This window comes from Peromyscus maniculatus, chromosome 21 (genome assembly GCF_049852395.1).
Source record: "Peromyscus maniculatus bairdii isolate BWxNUB_F1_BW_parent chromosome 21, HU_Pman_BW_mat_3.1, whole genome shotgun sequence".
In the NCBI taxonomy this organism is placed as follows: Eukaryota; Metazoa; Chordata; class Mammalia; order Rodentia; family Cricetidae; genus Peromyscus; species Peromyscus maniculatus.
The window spans coordinates 9,344,319-9,361,753 of record NC_134872.1 but is presented as its reverse complement, the minus strand read 5'-3'; the positions used below and the strand labels follow the sequence as shown (position 1 = coordinate 9,361,753).

General features: G+C 47.4%; 1 protein-coding gene across 2 annotated transcripts; it reads left to right on the top strand.

Moving 5' to 3' along the window:
* Positions 1 to 6,413: 6,413 nt before the first annotated feature.
* Positions 6,414 to 9,100, top strand: LOC102926208 (trefoil factor 2-like). Of its 2 annotated transcripts, none has more exons than XM_076558476.1 (4): positions 6,414 to 6,586; positions 7,145 to 7,294; positions 8,150 to 8,296; positions 8,923 to 9,100. In XM_076558476.1, the coding sequence occupies exons 1-4, from the start codon at positions 6,508 to 6,510 to the stop codon at positions 8,934 to 8,936; spliced, it is 390 nt and encodes a 129-aa protein (XP_076414591.1). In that variant the 5' UTR covers positions 6,414 to 6,507; the 3' UTR covers positions 8,937 to 9,100. The 2 variants fall into 2 exon arrangements, with proteins under 2 accessions (XP_076414591.1, XP_076414590.1); XM_076558475.1 differs by having other exon boundaries at positions 6,425 to 6,586; positions 8,150 to 8,310.
* The last annotated feature ends 8,335 nt before the right edge of the window (positions 9,101 to 17,435 follow it).

The window sequence follows — 17,435 nt, the reverse complement described above, 5'->3', positions numbered from 1 at the left end:
AGCCAGTCAGTGAAAGATAAGATCATTTGCAACAGAGCTTTTCCATAGCTCCTTCAGAGATTTTCTCCCACTGATCTTATTCTCATTTTGCTTGTTCCTTCCTTCCCCAGATGCAGAGCTTCAGGTATCTGTCTGCGGCTCTGTTCCTCTGCCAGCTGCCTTTGGAAGAAGGGGCTTTTTTTTTCTCCCCCCCGAATCTGCCTCAAATTCTAGCAGTTTTTTCAGGTCACATATTTTCTGGGGAGGATTATGTCCCTTCTCTGTTTCTTCAGAGTCTTTCTCCCAGACAGTTCCAAGTTTGGTCTCAATTTATCCCCTCTACCCCAGAAACAGTTTCCGACACTACAGTGGCGGCTTTCCCTGCTACTGAAGGTAGGGCTTTTTATCCGTTTCTGTTTTCGGGGTCTGTATGGTTTGCATACAGACTAAAAATCTAACAAGGGAGATTTTTGCCATTTCTAAACTCCCATTAGGACAGGTGTTTTGCCTCATCAGGCCTTCACCTGGCCCAGTCCCCCAGTGGGTTGTGTTTGCTTGTCTGGGTGCTCAAGGACAGCTTATGCCAGAGGCAATCACCCCTCAGGGCTACACTCCTTCATCTCAGGGAGTCAGGTGAAACAAAGCTTTTCTCAAAGAGGTGTTTTCTCTGACAGAAAAAAAAAAAAGCCTTAGTCCTGGGACAGTACTGTTCTGCCCTGACTGGCTCTTTCCCCAGACAGACAGCGTTCTGACTAGGCAGCACGACTGCTTCAGACACAGTTCAGCTTTACTGTTTTCCCAGGAAGGTCCTTTCTCTGATAGGAAAGCTTTTCTCAGATTTTTTGTAGCTGTGGACCTATCAACCCAGGACTTGTAGGAAAGTGTGCAACTGTGCCGTTCCCACCAGCTTTAGCTTTGTTTATTAGCAGTTTTCCCCTGGGTCCTGCACCTTCCTGCCTCAGCTCTGTGCTCCAGAAAGTTTGCAACTGCAGGAACCCTAGTATCCCCAAAATGCACTCCAACTCAGAGACGCTGGCCAGTCGCCTCTGGGTTTTTGGTCAGAAGCGAGGATTCAATGCTAACAGTTTGCATTGCTTCAGGGGATCTTTGCATTAAGACAATTAGGAGCACCTTTTCATTCTGAAATGCTCACTCAGACAAAACCTTTGATGCCTCAGCTCAGCTGTAACTGTGAAGCTTGACTATTTTGCTTTTCTCAGGCAAAGTTTCCTGCCCTTTTGGGCTCTCTATAGCTCTTCACCCTTACTCTCCCCAAGCTTTTCCCTCGGGGTACTCTGACCCACTGTCTTTTACTAGCTTGAAGAGACAGAGCTTAGAAGGGGTTTTTAGAAACTTGTCCTTGCCTCCTGCATTGCAGGGAGGATTGTTAAAGCTTGAAAGAGAACTTGGAGAGGTTTTGCCATCTTAAGAGGTTTGTTGTTTTCCCTTAGAGCTAATCACAGGTGGTCCCCATACTAATATCTTCAGGTGGTTCTAATTTTTGTCATCTCCCAGAAGGACAAATTTAGTTTTTAAGTTTAAGAGAGCTTTTGAGAAAGATTAAGGTTTTTTAGAGAGTTTTTTTCCCCAAGTTTTTCAAGAAAAGCTTTAGAGTTTAAGAGAAAGTTTTTTTTTCCCCAGGAGAAAGACCAACTTTTCCCAAAACTTCTGAACTTTAAACTTTTTGGCTTCTTACACCCCCATTTTTGCTTCAGGGAGAAATCACTTTCTCCTGCCGCTTGGATTTGGCTTTTCAGCTGTCCCCAGGTCAAAAGCTTCCATAGGAAACTTTTCCTTCCCCATAAGCTCAGAGAAGAGCTTTTTTACTTCCCGTAAAGCCCAAAGAAAGATTTTTTTTCCCAGTTTGCTTTCATTGCCCCAAAGTTAGAAAATTGGAGAGTTTTTCTGTCTAGTTGCCTTACTTATTCCTACACAATCTTACACTTCTAAGTTTTTCCTACACTATATTACTACCCTATACCTTACTTATTTTTCACAGATAGAATTTGAGAAAGGGATAGAAGATAGAAAATTTTGACAGAAGAGAATTTCGCTGCAGCATCGGACATCCTTCCAGTCCGCTTTCCTTTTTCTCTCGAGGATAAAACCCCTGCCTCCCGAAAATATATATAAAAAATATATATTTTTTCATAACACCGGCATGCCTTTCCACTGGCAGGGCTGACTCAGCACTTATACCAACTCTGTAATAAAACTATTATTTTCCCTTATCTTTAGTCCCTATTACTTTGTCTTTAGTCCCTGTACATTTGTCTTTAGTCCTCCCTTTTTAGTTCCCCCTTTTTTTCTTTAGTCCCTTTTTTTCTTTTTTCTTTAGTCCCTGTTCATGGCGCCATTCTGTGGGGCATTTACCCACCACCCCCAAAGCTTCCCAGAGTTTTCTTGAGTGCGAGCAGCAGGAAATATTAGATAGAAGGATTTATAGTGGAGAATCTTGCAGAGATAAACAGATAGAAAATAAAGGATAGCCTCGAGAGGGCCTGGAACCTATTCCAACGGGCCCCGACTATCTCTGGCCCAGGGTTTTTATAGAGACGCGAAGGGGCAGAGCAAAAGACCTCCTCCCCCAGCACAGCCAAGTGCAGGCCATCTCAGACCCCTGCACTCAGGCCCGTGGTCCTGATCATCCTCTATTCGGACCTGCTGGGTAAAGCCACCAAGAACCCGAGAATGGGCTCCCACACCCAGCCTGCTTCCTTATACCTCAGGACCACCTGCTTAGGTATGACAGCACCCACACTGAGCTGTGTCCCCCCAACACCAATCGCCAATCAAGAAATGCCCCAGAAGCTCACCCACAGAGCAATCTGATAAGACATCTTGTCAGTTGACCTTCTTCTGTCAAAATGACCCTAGCCTTTGTCCAATTGACAAAACACAGCACAGATGTCTTTGCCTGTCACAGGCTTGGCAGCTGTTCCGTCTCTCATAAATCTTTCTTTCCCCACACTATGCCTTAGTTGACCGTGTGGCATCTTGCAGACTTCAGATTGTGTCAGCTCCTGCTTTCCCCAGAGGGCCACTACCAGGCTCCTCCTGTCTCTGCAGCAATAGTGACTCTTGATTAAAAAAACAAAAAACAATCAAGCTGATAATAGAAAAATAAATAAATGAATTAATTTTAAACAATAAAAAATAAATAAAAATAAAAGAAAATCTTGAAATATTAAACAAACAAACATTTTACTAAAGTTAAAAAAAGGGAGAACTAGGGACTCATCATTCCATTTCACATTCTATTCTTTCCCTTGTTTTATAGATTTTAAATTTTTTTATGGGTGGATTCTGCTGGAGGATCCAATGCAGATAAGCACTGGAGGGCTCCTGTTGCAAATTACCCTCTGGAGCGATGGAAGGATCTTTCTAGTAGCACATGGAGGAGACCCGATCTAGTGTTGGTGTGGCCCCCGGGGATCCGGTTATGTCTTTCCTCAGGACAATGAGGTTCCTCTTGGGATTCCTGAGCACTGAACACGCCCTGTGGCTGCTGCTGAAGCCCAACATGACAGAGACCTAATGGGTCTTCATGAAAAAAATCTACCCTTCTGATGCCAATGGAGATTGAGAGCACAATATGGCCAGCTTTGGCAAGCATTAATGTAAGCCTAGGAACTGTAGCCATGAGATTGGATTCTCCAAAAGAGCTGCCAGCTAAAGTCATGCTGGGATCAAGAAAAACGGTCCTTGGTGATTCATGTTACTGGAGTTGTATCCATGCCAGTGGATGTCCACACAATCCAGAAGAGAATTTGATATTGCTGCTGCCACTGTTGCTGTTGTAGCAATGGCACACATCGCTGCTACTGTTTTGGAGTTACCATTTCATAAGGATTTGACTAAGAACTCAGTTGACTCCCATTCATGTTTTGGGGTTGCATTTTCTCCCTTCTCCTACCCAGCTACACTGGTTCTGGCCCGAGCCTATTAGCTCCTAATTCTCACATCTCTGCAACTTAACTAGAGAACTGTGCCAAGTCTGGTCTCCCCACCTCCAGGAAGAAAAAGGGGTGTTTGGGGATTTGCCTGGTTGTTCCTCTCTCATGCATCCCCATCATTTGACTGTGTTTTAGAATCCAGTCCTAGAGAGGTTGGTCTGGATCTCTTTCTATGTGGGCAGAAGTAGATGCCTGGCTAGTACCCAAGGAACTCTCAATTGTTAATATTCCTGAATGGATAGACATTATAACCCTCAAGGTGCATGGGGGGGGTTGAAGGCAGGAAGAAAGTGAAGAGCAGATGTGAGAAGAACCACATCCCTGCAGAGTCATGGATTCCTTAAGAGAATACATGGAGGTTTGCACAACCACGTTCTAGAGTGTCAGTGAACCTCAAGGGAGGAGGCAGTCAGGTGTCCCTGTGTTGTACTAGGGTGAAGTGAGCCCTGTGGAAGCCAGGCTGGAGGAGAAGGGTGCGGTCAGAGGGAGAGCTGAGCATCTATGTATTAGAAGGTTAGGCTTTAGGAAGCAGCTGCTATGGCAGCCATAAAGAAAGAGCTAGAAGTGAGAACATCCATAATAGAAGACACCTGTGTTTTGTCCTTGTAGAGTCCAGGTTCTAAGTGAGAGGGCAAGTGGGAGTCCTAGAGTCCAAGAGAAGATACAGAAGATACAGAAGATACAGAGCTGGGCAGCCATGAGTCTGGATGTGATATGCAGAACTGAAGCCATTGGAGATGGTACTAAGGTTTGGATCAATGACCTTCAGAATGAGTCCATGATGCAGGAGCCAGGGCAGGGAACCCCAAGTGGGGCAGGTGCAATAGATGTGGTACAGCTCAGAGTCTGCATCCCACAGGACCCACCAGCTGCTGTACATGTAGAACCTGCATCCTTGTGATCATGAGCGTCTGTGGTGGGACCACGGTCTGGTTCTACAGATTGGGCTGTCTATTGTCATGCCCTCAGCTCCTCATCAACACTGATGCAATGGTTATCTGTGGGCACAGGCTTCTACAGGGGACTGGGTGGGGGGTGTTCCAAGGGAGCAACAGAGATGGGTGAGTGTCCCTTAGGGGACAAATGACATCAGAAGAACCTCTGGCAGGGCAGGAGAAGTTGGGTTATTATGTGGACCAGAACGAGGAAGGAATGGGAATGTTTGAGATAATGGGTGATGGATCAGCTCATAATTTGATGTTTGTCTGAGTTTGCTGAGGAAAGAAGCTTGGACAGCAAAGGGATTATTTGGCTTCCACAGCTCTATCACACTCAGTCATTGAGGGAAGTCAGGGCAGGAGCTCCCAGCAGGAACCAAGAGGCCGGAACTAAAGCAGAGACCATGTAGAAATGCTGCTTGCTGGCTTCCTCCCCATGGCTTGCTCAGCCTGCTTTCTTATAGAAGCAGGACCTCGTTTTCCTCTTGCCACATGCCCCTGGCTTGTGTCAAGTTGACAACAAAACAACCAACACCTAACAAGGGTGTGACATCATGGTGGGGTGTGCTGCAGGGAAATGGACTCCTGCTGGATTTTCAGGACTCAGGGGGAAGAACCAGGAGAGGCACTGAGGATTCAGGCCTGCCCAAAAAGCCTGGGATAAGGCCAAGGCTTTCAGATTCTGAATCCCGGTCACTGGCTCTGTAGCCTGTTACCCACAGATACACACATCCCTTCAGCCCCAAGGAACACACACACAGTTCCTCTCTCCTCTTCTACTCTGTCATTTCTCTTTTGAGTTCTCATGAAGCCCTGGCTTTTGTTCTCTGTGTCCAGTGAACAAAGCCCTTCTCCAGGGTGTCTCACCGTGGACATCTCAGTGCTGGGCACCATCTGAGGGAATGCAAAGGACCCCTGTGGGACAAAGAATGTCCAACATCAGGGGTGATTAAAAGAAACAAACAAACAAACAAACACCAGCCTCTCCTGGCTGTTCCTTTGGTCCCTGTCATGTGGTCTTTGTGGACACAGTTCTGAGGCTGGCAGTGAACAAGGTCAGGGAGGGTAATCTCTGCATCAGAGGTACAAACTAGGTACCCTGAAGGTGCCTCCCATAGTCCTGTGAGATGCCCAACCCTGGAAGGCTCTTGTATGAAATATTCTTCCCGGTGCTGTTCATTTTCCCATATAGCCTCACTACAAATTTTTGTTTTAAAAAAATTCAGATGTCACTAAGATAGCCACAAAAGTTATTCAGGGTAACACATGGCTAATCCCAAATAGGGTGTAACCCTGAGAGAGCCCAGCTCCAGCTGCACATGTGGCCCATGCCCCACATCTCTAGCCTGGCAGGACCTTGCTTCCTGCCAAGGGCGGGGGTCAGCTATGCTTATAGAGGCCAGCCTGACCCAGCCTGGAAGCCTTGTGTGAATACACTCTCAGGAATTTCTCCCACCTCCTTCAGGCCTCCACGTGGAGCTGTGTCAGCTCTTCAGCACAAAGGATCCAGAGGGCTGGAGCCACTGATAGGGGGCGGTTCTCAGAGCCACTGAGCAAACAGAGAGGAGCCAATAAAACATCAGGCAGTGGGAACTGGACATTCTGCAGGCTGTCCAGATACAGCTGGAGCAGACATGGGTCCTCGAGGCGCCCCTCTCCTGGCAGTGGTCCTTGTCTTGGGGCTGTATGCTCTGGTGGAGGGCCAGAAACCCTGTAAGTAAAAGTCCAGGGTGATCCCTCAGGTGGGAGGTGAAACCTGCTTGAGTCCCCATGAGTGGTGGGCTGTGGGTCACCCATCCCCTGTACTAGATGGGGTTTTTCTAGATGTTTCCTCAAAGGACAAAGGCAGGGTGACAGCTTGCAAGGAGCTAGACAGCACCCTGCAGTCTGGGTGCTGCTTGTGGGGCTCAATCTGTGACTCCTATTCAGAAGGGCCGAGTCCACAGGTATCAGCCTGGTTAGGAGGACAGCAGGGCATGCTGTCCTGGGCCCATCTTGTCCCCTTCTACCTGGATCTCTGCCCAGGTCCACAGGGCCATCATCTTTACAGAAGGTTTGTGTGGCCTTGTTTCTTTTTTAACAAATGAAGCTGTTTCTATAAAATCCCGTGGTTTCCTCAGGAGGAAGTCAACAGCTCTAACATGGGCAAAATAAGCCCCCATGTCAGTCCTGGGGTCATAGGACTTTGGAAGGTCCCTGAGGGCCCAGAGCAGGGGGAGGCAGGCATATGGCACCTTGGACAGGTTCGACTATGAATGGTTCTCTCCACAGCTCCCTGTCAGTGCTCAAGGATTACACCACAGAACAGAAAGACCTGTGGCTACCTGGGCATTGCCAGCAAGCAGTGCTTTAATCTCGGATGTTGCTTTGACTCCAGCATCAGTGGGGTCCCCTCGTGTTTCCTCCCACTTCCAAACCAAGGTATACTTTGGAGATCTGGGTCTTCTTCCTGCTGTCAGCTTAGGATGGGGCCCTGGGCAAGGTCTAGAGCAAGTTCTTGGAAGCCTGGCTGTCTAGAGCTAGCCCAGGCTTAGGAAAAGGAAGCCTTAGTGTCTCTTCTAGACCTTCCCTACCGTCTAGAAGCCCTCTATGTATGCCTGTGAGCAGACCTGAATGTTTCCCCCCTAGATTTAAAACCATAATTCCAAAGATGCTGTTGAAAGGAAATAGAGGTGTTGGGTAAGATGGCATCACCACCCTGGCAAACAGACTTCAGATGTTAAGTAGAGTGTTGAGGTTTCTGGTAGATTTTTATTATTTTTGAATGTGTTTGAAGCCAGGGCAAACTATGAATACTGTATGCACAAGGCTAGATGTGTGTGTGTCCACTGCAGGCATGGATCTTGCCATTGGGGCACACTCATGATTGGATATTCTCTCCCAAGGTTTTTGTGTACTTTAAAGGAAAATCAGGTTGTTTGTGGCCATGTGCTAGGCCCTTCTCATGATCAGGGTCTTTAAGTCTCCCTTGGGCTTGGTACAGTGGGCTACTCACATTAAACAAAGTTGAACCCTGAGTCCAGAAAGGGTGATATGGTTTTCCCAAGATTCCGTTTCTATCGATATTCCCACCTCTGCTGACCTCCCTATATTCGTGTCCTCCTGTGGGAAGCACAGCTGGTCCCTAGCTATTACTGTGCTGAGAGACACCAACCCAAGGAGCTCCTTGGGACACACTGAGGCTGCAACTCCAGTGTCTTTGGAAAGGTGGGACTGGTGGCCCTCAGTGAGCAGCTAGCCTGACAGAGTCTTGTATGCTGCTTCCCCCATAACCAGAATCAGAGCAGTGTGTCATGGAAGAATCATCTCGAAAGAATTGTGGGTACCCGGGCATGAGCCCTGAGGAGTGTGCTGTTCGAAACTGCTGCTCTTCCAACCTGAGCTCTGACGTGCCCTGGTGTTTCTTCCCACAGTCTGTGGAAGGTAAATGGTTGCAGGTGAGGGTCCCCCTAGGGCCTGGCATGAGCTTCTCCCATCCACTCCCACCTGCGGAGGACCCCTCCTGTGTGTGTGTGTGTGTGTGTGTGTGTGTGTGTGTGTGTGTGTGTGTGTGTACATTCACAGGTGTTTGGAGGCTGGAGTTTGATATTGATTGTCTCCCTTAGCCTCTCTCCACCAGGTCCATCTTTGAACTTTGAGTTCACTGATTGGGTAGGGTGGCTGGACAGTGAGCTCCAGGGGTCTGTCTACATGCACCCCAACCCACTCCCAACAGGAAGGTTATAGACACGTTCCAGCACACCTGCCTTATTGTGGGAGTTCAGGGGTTCGGAACTCTGACACTCCAGCATGGGCAGCAGGGTGTTTTCCTGACTGAGCGATACCCGGGTGGTTTGTTGTGTGACCTCACACACTGGTCGGCAGGTTCCTCTGGGAAATTTCTAGTGTTTGTGGAGAACAGGCCCTCAGAGAATGCCGAGGCTTGGCGGTCATCCTTTCCCATTTTGTCCTTCCTCGGCACCTGTTGGTTATGAGGGGCCACACTGCTGAGCGCAGGCACTTGTGGCTCCTTGGCATGCTTACCAACCACCCTGCTTTTCCTCCTCCAGATTGTCATTACTGAGAGGTCCTGCTGTCCTGCTGCTGGCTCCCTGCGAGCTGCAAGCCAGAGGATAAAGGTCTCAGCTGGACTCCATCAACTTCTGAGTTTTCATAAAGGATCCTGACTCTCTGCAGTGGCCAATCATGGCAATATTCCTAGTAAAGAAACCTTTAAAACCTGGCAAATTTTATTTTGGTTTCTTTGAGGCAGATGGATGATGGCAGAATGTATGTGAATATGTGAGTATGTCCGGGAGTGTGTGTGTGGTGTGTGTGTGTGTGTGTGTGTGTGTGTGTGTGTGTGTGTGTGTGTTTGGGTGTGACTACATGGTGTGTACATGAGGATATGCACAAGTGCGTGAATACGGGCATGTTTGTGAATACATTGGTGTGTGCCTGTGTGAACAACATTGTATGAATGTGTGCATGTACACATGGGTAAGAGGTACAGTCTCAACACATTTTCATCCCCTCTGAGAGCTGTAAGTCACTGGACACTTGAGGGCACTGCAGTAATGTCAGTGTTCTGCATCTGTGAACGTCAGAAGCCACATCTCTAGGGTTCTGTACACTCAGATCTCTTTAAAGAACTCAGGGACTCTGACCTCTGACTGAGAGGAGCAACACGTGATTTCTGATCACAATTCCCCAGACCCATCACTTTTACTAAATGCTCAACGAGGTACTCACTTTGGACTTGGGTCCAAGTCCACTGGTTGCCTCCCCTTCCTGATGTGAACAAGAGCAGGGAGGACCTGGTTCCTGGGCCTGCTCCCTGAACGGGGTTTCTTGACCTGAGAGCATCCTTCATAACAGCTCAAATGGAAGTTACTGAAAGAGGAAACAGTGTTTCCATGGGGCAGTTATTTTCAGGGAGACTCCAGCACATCCTTTCCTCACAGCCTTGTCTAAGGCATTGGTCCTAAACCTGTGGGTCGTGACCTCATTGACAAACGTCTGTCTCTAAGATATTCACACTATGGTTCATGCCAGTAGCAAAATTACAGTTCTGAAGTAGCATCGACATGACTTGGTGATTGGGGTCAGCAAAACATGAGGAATTGTATTATTGGGTCCCGGCATCAGGGAGGTTGAGAACCACTGCTCTAAGGGCTGTATATGGTATCCAGCTGTGGCCAGGAGGATGCCCGGATGCCATAAGATTGGCTTCTGAGAAATTTTTTATCTCCTTTCCTTTTCCCAGCCCAAGGCAACTGGCTAGCACCACCCAGTGGCCTACTTCTGTTGCATGGTGTAATCCTAAGTCCTGGACCTCTGGTTTGCCTCACTCCAACCTCCTCCTCTTGGGAAACACTGGAGAAAGGATGGCTCCCTTTTCGGAGCCCTCATTCTCAGCTGGGGCCATCCAAGAGCAGTGTGATAATTTGCTTATCTGTTGCTGTGAGAAAACACTGGCCAAAAACAACTTGGCAGGAAAGGGTTTATTTGGCTTTTACATTCCTATAATGGTCCATTATGAAAGGAAGTCAGGACACGAACTCACACAGGGCAGGAACCTGGAGGCAGGAGTTGATGGAGAGGCCATCGAGTGGTGCTACTTACTGGCTTGTTCCTCCTGGTTTGCCCAGCCTGCTTCCTTATACCTCAGGACCACCTGCCCAGGTATGGCAGCACCCACACTGAGCTGTGTCCCCCAACACCAATCACCAATCAAGAAATGCCCCACAAGCTCGCCCACAGGCCAATCTGATAAGACATCTTGTCAGTTGACCTTCTTCTGTCAAAATGACCCTAGCCTTTGTCCAACTGACAAAACACAGCACAGATGTCTTTGCCTGTCACAGGATTGGCGGTTGTTCAGTCTCTCATAAATCTTTCTTTCCCTACACTATGCCTTTGTTGACCATGTGGCATCTTGCAGACTTCAGATTGTGTCAGCCCTTCTCTTCCCCAGAGGGCCACTACCAGGCTCCTCCTGTCTTTGGAACAATAGTGACTCTTGATTAAAAAAACAAAAAAAAATCAAGCTGATAATAGAAAAATAAATAAATGAATTAATTTTAAACAATAAAAAATAAATAAAAATAAAAGAAAATCTTGAAATATTAAACAAGAAAACATTTTACTAAAGTTAAAAAAAGGGAGAACTAGGGACTCATCATTCCTCTCCACATTCTATTCTTTCCCTTGTTTTATAGATTTTAAATTTTTTTATTGGTGGATTCTGCTGGAGGATCCAATGCAGATAAGAACTGGAGGGCTCCTGTTGCAAATTACCCTCTGGAGTGATGGAAGGTTCTTTCTAGTAGCACATGGAGGAGACCCGATCTAGTGTTGGTGTGGCCCCCGGAGTTCTGGTTATGTCTTTCCTCAGGACAATGAGGTTCCTTTTTGGATTCCTGAGCACTGAACATGCCCTGTGGCTGCTGCTGAAGCCCAACATGACAGAGACCTAATGGGTCTTCATGAAAAAAATCTACCCTTCTGATGCCAATGGAGATTGAGAGCACAATATGGCCAGCTTTGGCAAGCATTAATGTAAGCCTAGGAACTGTAGCCATGAGATTGGATTCTCCAGAAGAACTGCCAGCTAAAGTCATGCTGGGATCAAGAAAACCGGGCCTTTGTGGTTCGTGTTACTGGAGTTGTGTCCATGCCAGTGGATGTCCACACAATCCAGAAGAGAATTTGACATTGCTGCTGACACTGTTGCTGTTGTGGCAATGGCGCACATTGCTGCTACTGTTTTGGGGTTACCATTTCATAATTGCTTACTACAGCTAGCACAGTGGAGACCCGGGCAACAAAAGTAGCTACCACAGTTAGTTAATCTTTCATTCCTTTGGGCATGATAAATTTAATTCAGTAGTTATATACATCTCTATTGGCTTTGAAAATTATAAATTTATAAACTCAAGTTCCAGTTGCTTTTGGGATACTATCTTACAAGGACTCCAACGTACAGTATTGGTGGTTAAGGAAGGGAATGGCTCAGTTGCCTTTAGCCTACTGGCTATGGGTGAGATAGGACCTCTGTTGGTCTTTTCTGTATCAAACACACAGATTGCAAGCCCAGAGCCACTTTGAGATCTTTGGCAGCAATTAACTATGCAGCTCTCACACAATTGAGCCTTTATGATAATGAGTATTCAGAGATGGGTAATGCCTTGGGGGCACTCACCAACCTAAGACAGAGCACCTGTGTGGCCTGGGCAGGCATCTCTATGACAGGTAAGGTGATCTGCTGATGTTCCACGCAACCCACATCAGAAGCTCATTTTTTAATAAAAGGAGGACCTGTAGGGCCCTGCCCCCATTTTGGGTAACTGTTGCCTTGCTTGTGGACCTTGATCTTGATATCCTCCCTATGCTAATTTCCTGCCAGGTTCCACCCTCCTGAATGCTTAAGGGAAGTTCCTTGTCTGTGTATTCTGAATAATGGGTGTTAACATCTTAGATCCAAGATTGTAAAACATCAGTAGCCAACTTCAGCCCTCTGGGGTCCTCCCATTGTGCTCTAAGCCTGTATTTAAGACCTCCTATCCCCTTCAAGAAATGACATTCCACCTTTAAAATTAACATATATATAATTATATATTAACATATATAATTAACATATATATATAGAGAGAGAGAGAAATAAAATTGAATAAATACAGCAATGCAATATATGAAAACCACAAATCTGATTATTATCATGAGTGTAATTAATAAATATCATGAGTGTAATTTAAAAAATAAATTAAAAAAATAAAAATTAAAAAAAGGAAATGCTGAACTGCTCTATATGAAAAAACAAAACAAAACAAAAAACCAACCTCTCTTTCCCCCTTAACCCCGCCCCCTCTAATGTTTTCCTCTTCCTCATGTCTCTGTCTCCCTAAGATCCCTCAGCGGCTTCTGCCTTCTCTGCCAGACCTTCTGTGCTATCTGTTTCACAGGCATCCACTGTGCCCACTTTCTCATGGGGTACCTCTGAGAACCCCAAAAGGCAGGGCCTGGTAGGAGGGTCTTGCAGCCGTCAATCTTACAAGAAGCAGATGCACAAGGGATTTGGGATCCTCAGTTGATCTGCCCTGGCTCTGTGGGTGGGTCTTGTACCTGCCCATGTGTCCCTTCTCCTTGGTCATAGCCCCCTTTGCCCTTCAATACTGTAAGCTGTCACCCTTCCCAACCCCCCCCCCACTCCCCTGACCCCCACTCCTTCAACCCTCACCCACCCCTCCCCACCACCCCTGCCCTGTTCCTGTGCACCCTGGGAGGGTGACCCGGCTGTCCACCGGATAGCTTCGGCTTGCAGGTTAGTCAAATAGACTGGGGAAAGGAGAATCCCGTTGCTCCACAGCCCTGTTGGAAGGGGACACACCCCAAACCCTCTGGGTCTCCTGGAGGCTCTGAGAACAGGACACACAGTCCTCGGTCACAACTGCCAGGTTTCATCCAAAGCCTCATGGCCAGTAACCCCCATATTTATATTTTTTCTCAGCATTCAGTTATTGTTTGATACTCGGGCAGCGCAATAAAAAACGTGCTGATGAAGGAAGGGCCAATGCATTTCTCCAGAGTCCTGCCTGGGATTGCCCACTGGGCAGCCACTGTTCTCTGGTGCCCTCTGCTGGCCGACTCAGGGAGCAGTCTGCCTCCAAGCTTCTCAGTAGCCCACCAGCTGCCAGCCACCCTGTCAGGTAGGTAACCAACCCAGCCCCTTTTCGCTAGTGGAACTCATAAGGGTAATAGTTATACCATGGACTTTTATTGAAATCAGATGTATTGATGAGTGAGTGGTGTGCATTAAAATTTAAGTAAGTAGTCGGGTGGTGGTGGCGCATGTCTTTAATCCCAGCACTCAAGAGGCAGAGGCAGGTTGATCTCTGATTTTGAGCCCAGCCTGGTCTACAGATGGTCTACAGAGTTCCAGGACAGGAGGACCTACATAGAGAAACGCTGTCTCAAAAGACAAAACTAATAAAAGGGAAGTAAATTCAGCAAGTCTGACAAATGCACACAGTTGTGTAAATATTATTTTAGTCAAGCACAGACTCATTTTGCCCGCCAAGTAGACCCTTTTGTCTACTGCCATGTGTCCACTGCCTGTCCCTCCAAGAACCAGGTAATCAACTTCCTTTCTCCCTGGCTCCACCTCCTTTAGAGCTTCCTTATGGTGTGTCCTGCAGCCAGTGAGTTGGCTTTCTCACAGAGCCCCGCCCTCCTTGCATGTAAGGAAGCTTCATTCTTCACTGTCACTGAGCAGCAGGGCACGGTGATGTGTTAGGATGGGCTTTGAGTCATGTCCAAATCTTAGTTAGGAAGGAAGCTGCCAGGAGCCCCTGGGCCCAAGTCTTTGGACTGACTTTGTAAATAATCGATCTCTGGGATAAACACCCATCATTTTGATGGGTCTGTTGAACTTTATAAGAGTCAGGACAATTGAGGTCGCACCGTTCTCCAGCCCACCAGCCATGGGTGAGGGGACCGGATGCTCTCTGTGTTCATCCAGCCCTCGGCTTTATCAGTGCATATGATAGCACAGCTCCCTTTCATCCTAACTAACTTTTCCCAGTAAACGAATGATGTTGGGCTTATTTTTTAAATTTTTTTGTTATAGTAGCCTCTGGCAAAGTATCTATCTAGATAGTTCATTTTAATTTCTTAACATGAAAAAATTATTTTTAGTTGGTCATGCACATACCAACGGCAGGTATGTGCAGTTTAAGGGACAACTCAGGGGAGCTGGTTCTCTCTCCTACCATCATGTGAGTCCTGGGGTTTGAACTCAGGTCCTCGGGCTTGGCATCAAGTGTCTCTTCCCACTGAGCCATCTTGCCAGTCCCAGCTTATACGTTTTTTAATCATGTGCTTTGTCTTTTTGCTGTTGGTGTTTTTACATCCCACGTAGAACTCATCTCGCAGAGCCCAGGGTGGTGGGTCACCCTGTAATCTTTGCCCTTGAGAGGCTGAGGGCGGGCAGAAGGGTGAAGCCAGCCTTGGTTGCAGAAGTCCAGGCCAGGCCAGGTTTACACCCAACAAACAAACAAGTCCCCTATCCCTGTGTGGTGAGCAGATATCTTCTTCTGGTCCATGACTCATCCTTGTGTTTACTTTGGCAGTCTCTGGCAAGAGTAAATCCTTCTAATTTTGATGAAATCCAGGGGTGTGTGTGTGTGTGTGTGTGTGTGTGTGTGTGTGTGTGTGTGTGTGTGTTTCACTCTCTGTGTCCTGTCTAAAAACATCTGTCTAACCCAAGGCACAAACACTTCCTGTTACATCTTCTTCTGGGGGATCCATGTCCTCAATGGCCACATCTCCTGTGTGACACCTCTTAGGGAGATCTGTGGGTTTTCCTGTCATTTCCTCCAGCGTAGCCACTGCAGTGTGAGGACTTCTTGGTGTGTGAAGCTTTTGGGATTCCCAGACACACTTTAAGCATGGAGACCCTGATGGGCCTGCTCCTCGGAACTGCGGCTTGCCTGGCATCCTTCAGCCTATGACTGTGCTGGCACAGTCCTGTGGAGATGTTGTCTTCTGAGCGATTTATCCATCTCACCCAGTTTCTTGTTTTCAGGTTTACTGACTATCATCGTAGGTGTGTGTGTGGTCACATGTGCCATGGCATGTGCCCAGGGGTCAGAGGGCAAGTCTGTGGAGTCGGATGTCTTCTTCCACCTTACACAGGGATCCCAGGGCTCGCACTCAGACTGCCCAGCTTAAGTGGCAAGGGCCTTTATCCCTTGAGTCATCTTGCTGGCCCACTGCTCTAGTAAAATGTCACTATTTCCTGGTTTTGTCAAGCCTGATCATAAAGTGACTATAACATTTCCACTTTATAGGGTTGACTGTTTTCTTTGTGAACAAACACACCATTAAATGCTGGGAATGTAAGAGGTTGTGTTATTTCAGGGTTACAGTTTGATATGCATAACCGTAGGCTCAGCTTCCTGATTACCCTCTGTAAATATGTTATGTAAATATTGTCCACTTAAGCTTCTCTTATCTCAGTGGTGTTTTCTCTGCCGATGGTGCTTTTGGAGCATTTCTATCCCAATCATTCCAGGACTGCTGGGCAGATGGGCTTTCTCCAGCCTCCATAGCAGGATGCCTGGTATTGCCACACCTTGGCTGTAGATGGTCACATACAGTGTCCTTCTTTGCCATATCCCATCCTGTGGTTGCCTAACTCCTGCTTTGTCTGATATCAAAATCGCAGCCCCTGCTCCCAGCTCTGAGGCCTGGGAGCTCAACCACCTCTGGTTATTGGGTGTTTTAAAAACCTTGCTTGGTAAATCACTAAATGCTGTTTAATCAGCGTGGCTCTGGCAGAGCAGAGAGGGAATGGATTGCTGGTCAGGAAACACACAAGACCTAGTGAGGAAGAGAATGACAAGACAGTAGCCCTCATGGTGGTAAAACCGCAGAGGTGCCTGGGATTTTCCAACAGGCCGGTTCTCCGGCAAATTGACTCAAAACTCTTCTACAGCGTAACCAAGTGTCTCCAAAAAGAAAAACAGGATCCTGATACAGATTATATTTTTGATGAAACGCCTCAACACTCTTTTCGTTCCATTTTGTGTTGTACCACAACTCCCTGTCTGTGACTTTAGGTGATCTCTGCAAGGGTTTGAAGGTCTTTCATGGGAGGAGTGTTAGGTCAGGAAGGGTGGGCACCCCTGGCTCCTCATACTCCCCAACCTTATCACCCAGAAACCTCCTAATGACCCATGAGTTACTTATCAGCTCTTCTGTTTTATGGCTCCATTGTTTGCCATGTAGCTGGGCACATAAGAGTATCAGTTATCATCTAAATAGCCCTCATAGCAGCGGAGGGTGCCGGTCCAGGATATGGCCTGCTGCTGCTTTACCGGGGTCTGTCAGACAGAGTGGCAAGCAACTGTACAGCCTTGGAGACAATTTTCTAATCCCCTGGGAGCCCCATGGCTGCCCAGATTCAGGCAATCACTGATGACTAATGTCTGCCTTTACAGTACAGGGCTGGGGCACACACTTCCGACGTGTGTGCTGTGGGCCAGGGCATCAGTGTTTATTACCCAAGCTTATTTATTCTGCTCACTGTACCCCCTGCAAAGGCTACCCTCTGTCTTGTGGGTCACTGAGGTGAGCAGGGGCCAGCTCCACCCACCCCTAGAAGAAGAGGCTCGGGAGAGAAACTCAAGGACAACTGAGGCCAAAGCTCTGCCCAGGGAAGGAAGTCACTGTGGTGTGGAGAGTGGGCCTTGGTCCGCACAGTAGGACGAGTCTAACTGGCCCCACGGTAAGTGCCGGTGGAGTTACCTGTAGGAGATGGCCATCACCATATGAGTGACAGGGGCATGCTGGTCTCCTGTCCACCGTGTGGCTCTTCCACACATCCTACCACCATTGTGTTTTGTCGGACTATGGAGCCACGTGGCCTTGTAAAGGCCCAAGCCCAATAAGTCTTTCGTCCTTTGAGTCAGAGGTTCTCAACCTGTGGGTCTTGGCTCCTCTAGTGACCTTTTCACTAAGACCATCAGAAAACACAAATATTTATCTTACAAGTAATAACAGAAGCAAAATTACAGTTAAA